We start from the raw sequence: 11,325 nt of genomic DNA, 5'->3' as shown, positions 1-11,325 counted from the left end.
GCTGTAGACACACTGCGGTAATTGTCATTGGCCTCTGCTAGTGTCTGTGTGCATTTGATCCTGTAGACACACTGTGGTCATTGTCATTGGCCTCTGCTAGTGTCTGTGTGCATTTGATGCTGTAGACACACTGTGGTAATTGTCATTGGCCTCTGCTAGTGTCTGTGTGCATTTGATCCTGTAGACACACTGTGGTCATTGTCATTGGCCTCTGCTAGTGTCTGTGTGCATGTGATGCTGTAGACACACTGTGGTAATTGTCATTGGCCTCTGCTAGTGTCTGTGTGCATGTGATGCTGTAGACACACTGTGGTAATTGAGGTTGGTCTCTGCTAGTGTCTGTGTACATGTGATGCTGTAGACACACCGTGGTCATTGTCATTGGCCTCTGCTAGTGTCTGTGTGCATTTGATGATGTAGACACACTGTGGTCATTGTCATTGGTCTCTGCTAGTGTCTGTGTGCATTTGATGCTGTAGACACACTGTGGTCATTGTCATTGGCCTCTGCTAGTGTCTGTGTGCAGGTGATGCTGTAGACACACTGTGGTAATTGTCATTGGTCTCTGCTAGTGTCTGTGTGCATGTGATGCTGTAGACACACTGTGGTCATTGTCATTGGTCTCTGCTAGTGTCTGTGTGCATTTGATCCTGTAGACACACCGTGGTAGTTGTCATTGGTCTCTGCTAGTGTCTGTGTGCATTTGATCCTGTAGACACACCGTGGTCATTGTCATTGGCCTCTGCTACTGTCTGTGTGCATGTGATGCTGTAGACACACTGTGGTCATTGTCATTGGCCTCTGCTAGTGTCTGTGTGCATGTGATGCTGTAGACACACTGTGGTCATTGTCATTGGTCTCTGCTAGTGTCTGTGTGCATTTGATCCTGTAGACACACCGTGGTCATTGTCATTGGCCTCTGCTAGTGTCTGTGTGCATTTGATGCTGTAGACACACTGTGGTCATTGTCATTGGTCTCTGCTAGTGTCTGTGTGGATTTGATCCTGTAGACACACCGTGGTCATTGTCATTGGCCTCTGCTAGTGTTTGTCTGTGTGCATTTGATGCTGTAGACACACTGTGGTCATTGTCATTGGCCTCTGCTAGTGTCTGTGTGCATTTGATCCTGTAGACACACTGTGGTCATTGTAATTGGCCTCTGCTAGTGTTTGTCTGTGTGCATTTGATGCTGTAGACACACTGTGGTCATTGTCATTGGTCTCTGCTAGTGTCTGTGTGCATTTGATCCTGTAGACACACTGTGGTCATTGTCATTGTCTTCTGCTAGTGTTTGTCTGTGTGCATTTGATCCTGTAGACACACTGTGGTCATTGTCATTGGTCTCTGCTAGTGTCTGTGTGCATTTGATCCTGTAGACACACCGTGGTCATTGTCATTGGCCTCTGCTAGTGTCTCTGTGGATGTGATGCTGTAGACACACCGTGGTCATTGTCATTGTCTTCTGCTAGTGTTTGTCTGTGTGCATTTGATCCTGTAGACACACTGTGGTCATTGTCATTGGCTTCTGCTAGTGTTTGTCTGTGTGCATTTGATCCTGTAGACACACTGTGGGCATTGTCATTGGTCTCTGCTAGTGTCTGTGTGCATGTGATCCTGTAGACACACTGTGGTCATTGTCATTGGCCTCTGCTGGTGTTTGTCTGTGTGCATTTGATCCTGTAGACACACCGTGGTCATTGTCATTGGTCTCTGCTAGTGTCTGTGTGCATGTGATGCTGTAGACACACTGTGGTAATTGAAATTGGTCTCTGCTAGTGTCTGTGTACATGTGATGCTGTAGACACACTGTGGTCATTGTCATTGGTCTCTGCTAGTGTCTGTGTGCATGTGATGCTGTAGACACACTGTGGTCATTGTCATTGGTCTCTGCTAGTGTCTGTGTGCATTTGATCCTGTAGACACACTGTGGGCATTGTCATTGGCCTCTGCTAGTGTCTGTGTGCATTTGATCCTGTAGACACACTGTGGGCATTGTCATTGGCCTCTGCTGGAGTTTGTGTGCATTTGACGCGCTCGGCGCACTGTGGGCATTGATCCCGGTTGTTTGACCTGATTCTGCCTGATCTTGTGTGATCAGCTTTTCAGACCGATCCTCAGATCTTTCGTTGATGTGCGCGATTACGTCGGCAGATCCCAGAAGGGGTTTGAACAACATGGACGCTCATCCGCGCGCTGACACACAGTTACTTTCCCCCAATTCTTTTTACTTTGCACCAGGGGTTACCCGCACACGGTATCCCCTTTGTCGAGTGGGGCAAGACCTTTGGCTGATTTGTTGTAATTGTCGGCCTGCTGCTGACGCATTGTTTCATACGCTGGAGTTCGCGTACAGTTCTGGGTTCCAGTAAACTCGCCGTTGTAGGCTGGAGGGTGCGTGTGAGGCGATTCATCAAACGCTGGGCAGGACTCGTGCTGTGCCCTTGCGAAGGTGCGTTGCCATGGTCTAGAAGTGGGAGGTAGGGATGTGATCGCAATTTGTTGCTCTTTCTGGGGATCCGCGTAACTGTTTTAACTGCTGATTCAGCTTTTCCCTCCGCTTTGCTATTTCCGGGACTGCTGCACAAGTGCACAAAATCCCATTCTCGTGCAAATCTGTGAAACTCCGCTGATGTGTATTGTGGCCCATTATCACTAACCGCTTGTGTTGGGCTTCCATATCTCACAAAACGCGCCTTCAATTTGCGAATAACGGCTGCGCTGGTCGTATCGCAAAGAAGATCTGCCTCGAAGAAATTGCTGAAGTAATCAACGGTGACGAGGTACTCTTTTGCTTCGAATGTAAGTAGGTCGGTACCTATCTGTTCCCACGGCTGAGCAGGTACCCCATGACTCACAAGCGATTCTTTCTGCTGACTTATTTTGTATGTGCGACAACCATCACATGTAGCAATACATTGCTTGATGCCGCTGCTCAGGCCTGGCCAAAACAGACATTCCCGTGCGCGCCTGAGGCACTGAGGAATGGATTCTTTCCTTCATTCGCTTTCGCCCTCGCCTTTGCGGTGTGATGACACGCTCACCATTGGAGATTCAGCCGTCTTGGCCTGCGAGCTACAGTCAGGTGTGAGTTGCCCTGGTAGCGCGTCGCGTTCGCTCGGCCATCCGCTGATGATGACGCATCTTTCGCTGCTTCTGTGCGAATCTGCTCTGGACGCTCATCACGGATTGGCAGGTGCGATAGCATGCTGACTTCGTCGGAGCTGCTCTCCTGACCTGGAGTACCGCTGACTGCTCCCGATAGCGTATCCGCGAGAGTATGAGCTTTCCTGGACAGTGGGTGATGTCGAAATCATCGCTCTGCGGGTGAAGCATTCCCTGTAGGCGTTTTGGTGCCTTCCTAATATCATTTCCAGCGGCTTGTGATCGCGGAGTACTCTCGTGAAACGGCCAGAAGTGTACTGATGAAAACGCTCAAGTGTGAAAACCATCGCGAGCATCGCTCTGCTTGCCTAAGCGACCGGACGCCCTTTGTGGGGGACAGCTCCTCCTTTGAATTGTAGTCTGCCAACACCGGTGCTGCGGATACCATCCGCTTGATCTTGGAGAGAGCGTTTCGCTGCTCAGCTGACCACTCCCATGCTACATCTGGCTCTGTCAGCTGTCTGATTGGCTGAAGGGTATCCGAGAGACGTGGTAGAAACCGGTTCAGATAGTTGACAAATCCGATCAGTCGCTGCACTTCCTGCACATTTGCGAGTGCTGGCAGGTTGAGAACGTCAGCGACCTTTTTAGGATCAGGCTGAAGTCCCTCACTTGTGAAGAGATGCCCCCAAAAGGGTATCTCTGTCGCTCTGAAGACAGATTCGTTCTTGTTGAGCCTGATATGCTGCTCTGCACGACGCTGTAATAGCTACTCAAGTTTCACATCATGATCCGCGGTTGCCCTTCCCTGCGTTTCCCCTTCTCCGTACACCAGAAAGTCGTCCGCGACGCCGATCACTCCCGGTGTGCACTCTGCGCTGGAAGTTCTCTGATGACACGCTGGTTCCAAACGGAAGTCTGAGCCATCAATACCTCCCGAAAGGCGCGTTGGTGGTGGCGAGCACGCCCGATTCGCTGTCCAATTTCACTTGCCAGAATGCAGAACTCTTATCGAGCTTGCTGAAAACCTTAGCCTGGTCGAGATCTGGCAAAATGTCCTCTATCACCGGAAGGGGGTAGTGTTCTCTCCTCAGCGCTTTGTTCAATGGTCGAGGGTCAATGCGATTCTTCTTCTCTGCGACCACCAGCTGGCTAACCCACCTTGTAGCTTCATGGACTGGGGCTATCACCTTGCGGTCTACCAGCTGATCAAGCTGGGCTTTCTCTTTCCGCTTCAAAGCGTGAGGTAGACGTGGTGGGGGTAACACTGTGGGTTGAATCAGTCTGCAGGTGGGCTGCACCCGGAAGCTCCCCGAGCGCATCATCGGACTCCTCTGCACAGCGTTCTCCTGCTGCGGACTGAGTGGGAATGCATGCACCCTGCGAAAGTTGCCATCGGTGACCGTAATTCAGCTTCATTTGCTGGCCGGCCCCGCTTCCCAGCCATGGTGTAAAGTCCTCAGTGACCAGGACAAATTCGACAGAATACTTGCGGTTCGTCACGGGGTTAAACAATTTCACTCTGCACGTCGCCTCTGCATCCATGGTGGTCTTGTTCCACATCATCACCTTTTCTCTGCATTGTCTTACTGTGTGATCTACTCTCTCCAAGTATTTGCGGGGTAAAATGTTAAAGCTCGCCCCACTGTCGGCTGTTAGCTTTCCACTGATGAGCATCTGTGCGAATGCGTCACCCTTTCTCTTCAAACTGCTGACATTGGCGATAGACTCGGTGCTGCTGTCGCTGTCGGTCTGGTCATCCCTTTGTGCTCCCACCCCACGCACGGGCTTCTGCTTGCATACCTTTGCAAAGTGATTTCGAATGCCACACGCCTTGCACGCCTGTCCATACGCTGGGCATTGCTGCTTGTCTCTTGTATGTTCCGTGCCACAGTACTGGCAAGGGTTCACTTTGCTTCTCTGGCTGTTCAAGGCCCCACTCGCACTCGCCTTCTCTGCAGGATGCTTTGAACCTTTCTTGTTAGCGTGAGGTTTAATCCCATGGACAGTAGCGGACCTGCTGTCTGCAGCTGTGCTGAATGCTTCTGGGTGTGATTCGGACATTTCTGAGCTCTTACAGATGTCAGTGCAGTCACTGGGCGATAGCTTTCTCTCTTGTAACAGACGTTTTCTGGTTTGGGAGTCGTTCATGCCCAGTACCGTCTTGTCTCATAGCACACTGTCTGACACACACAAGCAGAGATTACGTGTCTTTCTTTGCAAGTGATCTAACGCTGGCAAGAAACGATTCAAAGAAGAAACCTCGGTCTTGTTGCCGTTTGCTGAACAAGCGCCATTCATAGGTCTCATTTTTTTCTCACCGATAGCGTATCTGGCAAAAGCAGCTGAAATCTTTGTGAGGGCTTTGCCTTCGGCCTCATCTGCGAACACAAACCTATTGCCGACCTCAAGTGCAAAAAGACTGCCGTCTGGTACCCTGGAACTTGTTCGTGCTACAACGCTGTCGTTAGTCCACAGCCGTCCATCAGTCCGCGGTTCCCCGTCACGGCCGGTGGCCCGCTGACTGGGGGAGGACTTCTGCCCCGACCGGTCGGTGGCCCGCTGACTGGGGGAGGACTTCTGCCCCGACCGGTCGGTGGCCCGCTGACTGGGGGAGGACTTCTGCCCCGACCGTGGTTCCCCGGCACGGCCGGTGGCCCGCTGACTGGGGGAGGACTTCTGCCCCGACCGTGGTTCCCCGGCACGGGGTCGCCCGCTGACTGGGGGAGGACTTCTGCCCCGACCGTGGTTCCCCGGCACGGGGTCGCCCGCTGACTGGGGGAGGACTTCTGCCCCGACCGGTCGGTGGCCCGCTGACTGGGGGAGGACTTCTGCCCCGACCGTGGTTCCCCGGCACGGCCGGTGGCCCGCTGACTGGGGGAGGACTTCTGCCCCGACCGGCCGGTGGCCCGCTGACTGGGGGAGGACTTCTGCCCCGACCGTGGTTCCCCGGCACGGGGTCGCCCGCTGACTGGGGGAGGACTTCTGCCCCGACCGGTCGGTGGCCCGCTGACTGGGGGAGGACTTCTGCCCCGACCGTGGTTCCCCGGCACGGGGTCGCCCGCTGACTGGGGGAGGACTTCTGCCCCGACCGGTCGGTGGCCCGCTGACTGGGGGAGGACTTCTGCCCCGACCGTGGTTCCCCGGCACGGGGTCGCCCGCTGACTGGGGGAGGACTTCTGCCCCGACCGGCCGGTGGCCCGCTGACTGGGGGAGGACTTCTGCCCCGACCGTGGTTCCCCGGCACGGGGTCGCCCGCTGACTGGGGGAGGACTTCTGCCCCGACCGGCCGGTGGCCCGCTGACTGGGGGAGGACTTCTGCCCCGACCGTGGTTCCCCGGCACGGCCGGTGGCCCGCTGACTGGGGGAGGACTTCTGCCCCGACCGGCCGGTGGCCCGCTGACTGGGGGAGGACTTCTGCCCCGACCGTGGTTCCCCGGCACGGGGTCGCCCGCTGACTGGGGGAGGACTTCTGCCCCGACCGGTCGGTGGCCCGCTGACTGGGGGAGGACTTCTGCCCCGACCGGCCGGTGGCCCGCTGACTGGGGGAGGACTTCTGCCCCGACCGGCCGGTGGCCCGCTGACTGGGGGAGGACTTCTGCCCCGACCGTGGTTCCCCGGCACGGGGTCGCCCGCTGACTGGGGGAGGACTTCTGCCCCGACCGGTCGGTGGCCCGCTGACTGGGGGAGGACTTCTGCCCCGACCGTGGTTCCCCGGCACGGGGTCGCCCGCTGACTGGGGGAGGACTTCTGCCCCGACCGGTCGGTGGCCCGCTGACTGGGGGAGGACTTCTGCCCCGACCGTGGTTCCCCGGCACGGGGTCGCACGCTGACTGGGGGAGGACTTCTGCCCCGACCGGCCGGTGGCCCGCTGACTGGGGGAGGACTTCTGCCCCGACCGTGGTTCCCCGGCACGGGGTCGCCCGCTGACTGGGGGAGGACTTCTGCCCCGACCGGCCGGTGGCCCGCTGACTGGGGGAGGACTTCTGCCCCGACCGTGGTTCCCCGGCACGGCCGGTGGCCCGCTGACTGGGGGAGGACTTCTGCCCCGACCGGCCGGTGGCCCGCTGACTGGGGGAGGACTTCTGCCCCGACCGTGGTTCCCCGGCACGGGGTCGCCCGCTGACTGGGGGAGGACTTCTGCCCCGACCGGTCGGTGGCCCGCTGACTGGGGGAGGACTTCTGCCCCGACCGGCCGGTGGCCCGCTGACTGGGGGAGGACTTCTGCCCCGACCGTGGTTCCCCGGCACGGGGTCGCCCGCTGACTGGGGGAGGACTTCTGCCCCGACCGTGGTTCCCCGGCACGGGGTCGCCCGCTGACTGGGGGAGGACTTCTGCCCCGACCGTGGTTCCCCGGCACGGGGTCGCCCGCTGACTGGGGGAGGACTTCTGCCCCGACCGGTCGGTGGCCCGCTGACTGGGGGAGGACTTCTGCCCCGACCGGCCGGTGGCCCGCTGACTGGGGGAGGACTTCTGCCCCGACCGGCCGGTGGCCCGCTGACTGGGGGAGGACTTCTGCCCCGACCGTGGTTCCCCGGCACGGGGTCGCCCGCTGACTGGGGGAGGACTTCTGCCCCGACCGGTCGGTGGCCCGCTGACTGGGGGAGGACTTCTGCCCCGACCGTGGTTCCCCGGCACGGGGTCGCCCGCTGACTGGGGGAGGACTTCTGCCCCGACCGTGGTTCCCCGGCACGGGGTCGCCCGCTGACTGGGGGAGGACTTCTGCCCCGACCGGTCGGTGGCCCGCTGACTGGGGGAGGACTTCTGCCCCGACCGTGGTTCCCCGGCACGGGGTCGCCCGCTGACTGGGGGAGGACTTCTGCCCCGACCGGCCGGTGGCCCGCTGACTGGGGGAGGACTTCTGCCCCGACCGTGGTTCCCCGGCACGGGGTCGCCCGCTGACTGGGGGAGGACTTCTGCCCCGACCGGCCGGTGGCCCGCTGACTGGGGGAGGACTTCTGCCCCGACCGTGGTTCCCCGGCACGGCCGGTGGCCCGCTGACTGGGGGAGGACTTCTGCCCCGACCGGCCGGTGGCCCGCTGACTGGGGGAAAACTTCTGCCCCGACCGTGGTTCCCCGGCACGGGGTCGCCCGCTGACTGGGGGAGGACTTCTGCCCCGACCGTGGTTCCCCGGCACGGGGTCGCCCGCTGACTGGGGGAGGACTTCTGCTCCGACCGGTCGGTGGCCCGCTGACTGGGGGAGGACTTCTGCCCCGACCGGCCGGTGGCCCGCTGACTGGGGGAGGACTTCTGCCCCGACCGTGGTTCCCCGGCACGGGGTCGCCCGCGGATGCTGCGTGCCGCCGAGATTCTGTTGTCTCACCTCCGGGCCTTGCTACTGCACCCGTCTCTATTTGTGGCCAGTTGCTCGTCTTGGTTGACATTTTTCTGCTCCTTACACTCACCCTCTGATGTCTCAGAGTTGTGCTGCCAACTGCAAGTTGAAAAAGACGTGGGGTTCCGAGCACCACCGCCGCCATCACTTCCACAGGTATTTCAGGTAAAAACAACGGCGCATGCGCAGCCTCTTTAACCGGCTGCTGTACAAGTATATCGTAACAACCCTAAAACTTTTATATAATTCCTTAATCTGATCACACGTCTGATTCTCGATGTCCTGGTCTGTCCCTCTCTCAATCAAGGTTCATGGTAGTTCCATTCTCTAAGTTCATCGCCTTAGCCAATAATACTCCCATCAAATATACACACTTCAAACCCAACATACCTGGTAGTTTTTATTTTGATTGTCTCCTTCTCCCTCTTCCCTCACCCCCACCTCACCTCTCTCTCCCTCCCTCCCTCTTCTCCCTCCCTTCTTACCTATCCCTCCTTCCCTCTCCCTCTTCCCCTCCCTCCCTCGCACAGCCTGCAGGGAATCAGGAAGTCGAGTCCCGCTCTGCTCCGGGGATCGAGCCGGCCTCCCGCGGCGCTGAGCGTCCCGGAAACCCAGTGGCTCGGCCTCGGAATCGGCGGCCGCAGAAGCGGAGGGTCCCCGGCAGTGAGAGCTCGACCGCCAGCGGGCGTCAGAGAGAGGGTCTGAGGGAGGGCGGAGAGGACCATTAGGGAAGTGGCTAGGACAGGGAGCAGTGTGGAGGAGTCACGGGGGAGGGAGGAAGAGATGAGGAAGGGGCCGAGAAAGGAGGGGGAGAAGGCGGGGAGGGGAGGGGAAAGGAGGGAAGAGGAGGGGGAGAAACATTGGAGGGGAAATGAGACGCAGAGTGTGAGGGAAGGGGAGAGAGGGAGATGGAGGGAGAGGGATAGTGAGAGAACGAGTGTGCGAGAGGAGGACGAGGTGAGAGAAAGGGCGCGAGTGAGGCAGAGAGGCGATGAGGGAGAGGAGAGAGAGAAAGGGAGGAGAAGGGAGAGAGGTGGAGTGAGCCAAAAGGACGGGTTGAGTGAGAGAGTGGAGGAGAGGGAGAGAAAGAGAGAGGGGGAAGGAGAGGAGATTGAGAGAAGCAGCTGGAGGGAAAGGGAGCGTGTGAGAGAGAGGCAGAGAGTGAGGGAAGGGGAAAGGGAGAGAGAAGGAGAGATGAATGAGAGAGAGAGATGGAGGGAGAGGAAGGGAGAGAGGCAGAGAGCAAGGGAGGGTGAGAGTGAGAGGCAGAGGTCAGGAGAGGGGGAGCAAAGGTGGCACAGGGAGGGTGGGGGTCCAATAGAGAGGGAAAGGAATGGTGCCCAGATAGGGGAGGGTGAAAGGGAGAGGGAGGGAGAGAGAGTGAAGGTGATGGATGGGGAGAGTGAGAGAAGGAGGCAAAGGGCAGGTGAAGGGGAGAGAGAAAATGAAGGGGACAGGCAGAGAGTGAGGAAACGGGAAAGGGAGAGAGGGGAGGTGAGGGAGAGAGACAACCCGAGGGAAAGGGAGGGTGAGAGGGCAGGTGAAGGGGAGAGAGAGAGTGAAGGGACCAGGCAGAGAGCAAGGAAACAGGAAAGGGAGAGAGGGGAGGTGAGGGAGAGAGACAACCCGAGGGAAAGGGAGGGTGAGAGGGCAGGAGAAGGGGAGAGAGAGAGTGAAGGGACCAGGCAGAGAGCAAGGAAACAGGAAAGGGAGAGAGGGGAGGTGAGGGAGAGAGACAGCCCGAGGGAAAGGGAGGGTGAGAGGGCAGGGGAAGGGGAGAGATGGAGAGGGGGTGAGGGTGTAAGGGTGGAAGTCAGGCAGAAGGAGGGAGCGGGTGCAAGAGTTACTGAGGGTGAAGAGGAGAGGTGGAAGATGAGGGTGAGGGGAAGAGACAGAGTGAGGGAAGGGAAGAGTGAGAGTGAGAGAGAGAAACAGAGGGAGGGGAAGGAGGATGATAGGGAGGGGAAGAGAGAGGAGGGGGAGAGGAATAGGGAGTGTGGGAGCATGGGAAATAGGGCAAGGAAGAGCGAGGGTAAGAGGGAAAGATGGAGGGAGAGGGGAAATGAGAATGAGGGAGAGAGTTGGAGGGAAATTGGGAGGGTTTTAAAGAGGGAGAGAGCACAGCTAAGGGAGAAGGGAAAGGTATGGGATGGGGAGGAGGAGAGGTGGAGGGAGGGGTTGTGGGACACAGGCTCCCATTTGGAGAGTGAGAGAGCAGGGCCAAGGGAAAGGGGAAAAGGATGGGATGAGGAGGAGAGGTGGAGGGAGGCATTTAGGATGAGAGAATCAGGTTTAGGGAGGGAGAGGACGACAGGCTGGGAGAGTTGGAGGCAGTGGGACGGGGAGGGCAAAAGAGAGAGGAAGAGGGAGGCTGGGAGGAATGGGGAGGAGAGAGACGACAGGGAGGCTGGGAGGGGGAGGAGTGAAGAGGAGGGAGAAAGTTGTGGGGAGGGGCAGTGGGAGGGTGACAGCAGGAAAATGAGGGGTTGCAGGTATCTCCCGCACCTATTCTGCCCGCTCCACGAGGAGGAACTAAAACTGTTCTGTGAGACGGACGGGAAACTGATCTGTGGGATTTGCCGGGACAGCCGGGAGCACAAATATCACCACTACATCCCAGTGAATGAGGCGCTGGACATCTACCAGGTGAGGACAGCAGCTTCACTCCCATTCCCTCATCCCAGTGAATGAGGCGCTGGACATCTACCAGGTGAGGACAGCAGCTTCACTCCCATTCCCTCATCCCAGTGAATGAGGCGCTGGACATCTACCAGGTGAGGACAGCAGCTTCACTCCCATTCCCTCATCCCAGTGAATGAGGCGCTGGACATCTACCAGGTGAGGACAGCAGCTTCACTCCCATTCCCTCATCCCAGTGAATGAGGCG

General features: G+C 58.3%; 1 protein-coding gene across 1 annotated transcript in view; it reads left to right on the top strand.

Annotated features, from left to right (window-relative positions):
- Positions 1-10,916: 10,916 nt before the first annotated feature.
- Positions 10,917-11,325, top strand: part of LOC132385436 (zinc-binding protein A33-like) — a 35,304-nt gene continuing 34,895 nt past the window's right edge. The window contains exon 1 of the mRNA XM_059957507.1: positions 10,917-11,084. Coding sequence (XP_059813490.1) covers positions 10,917-11,084 — 168 coding nt within the window. The remainder of the gene's footprint in view (positions 11,085-11,325) is intronic.

This window comes from Hypanus sabinus (genome assembly GCF_030144855.1).
Source record: "Hypanus sabinus isolate sHypSab1 chromosome 5 unlocalized genomic scaffold, sHypSab1.hap1 SUPER_5_unloc_1, whole genome shotgun sequence".
NCBI lineage: Eukaryota > Metazoa > Chordata > Chondrichthyes > Myliobatiformes > Dasyatidae > Hypanus > Hypanus sabinus.
This window is presented reverse-complemented; position numbering and strand designations above follow the sequence as displayed.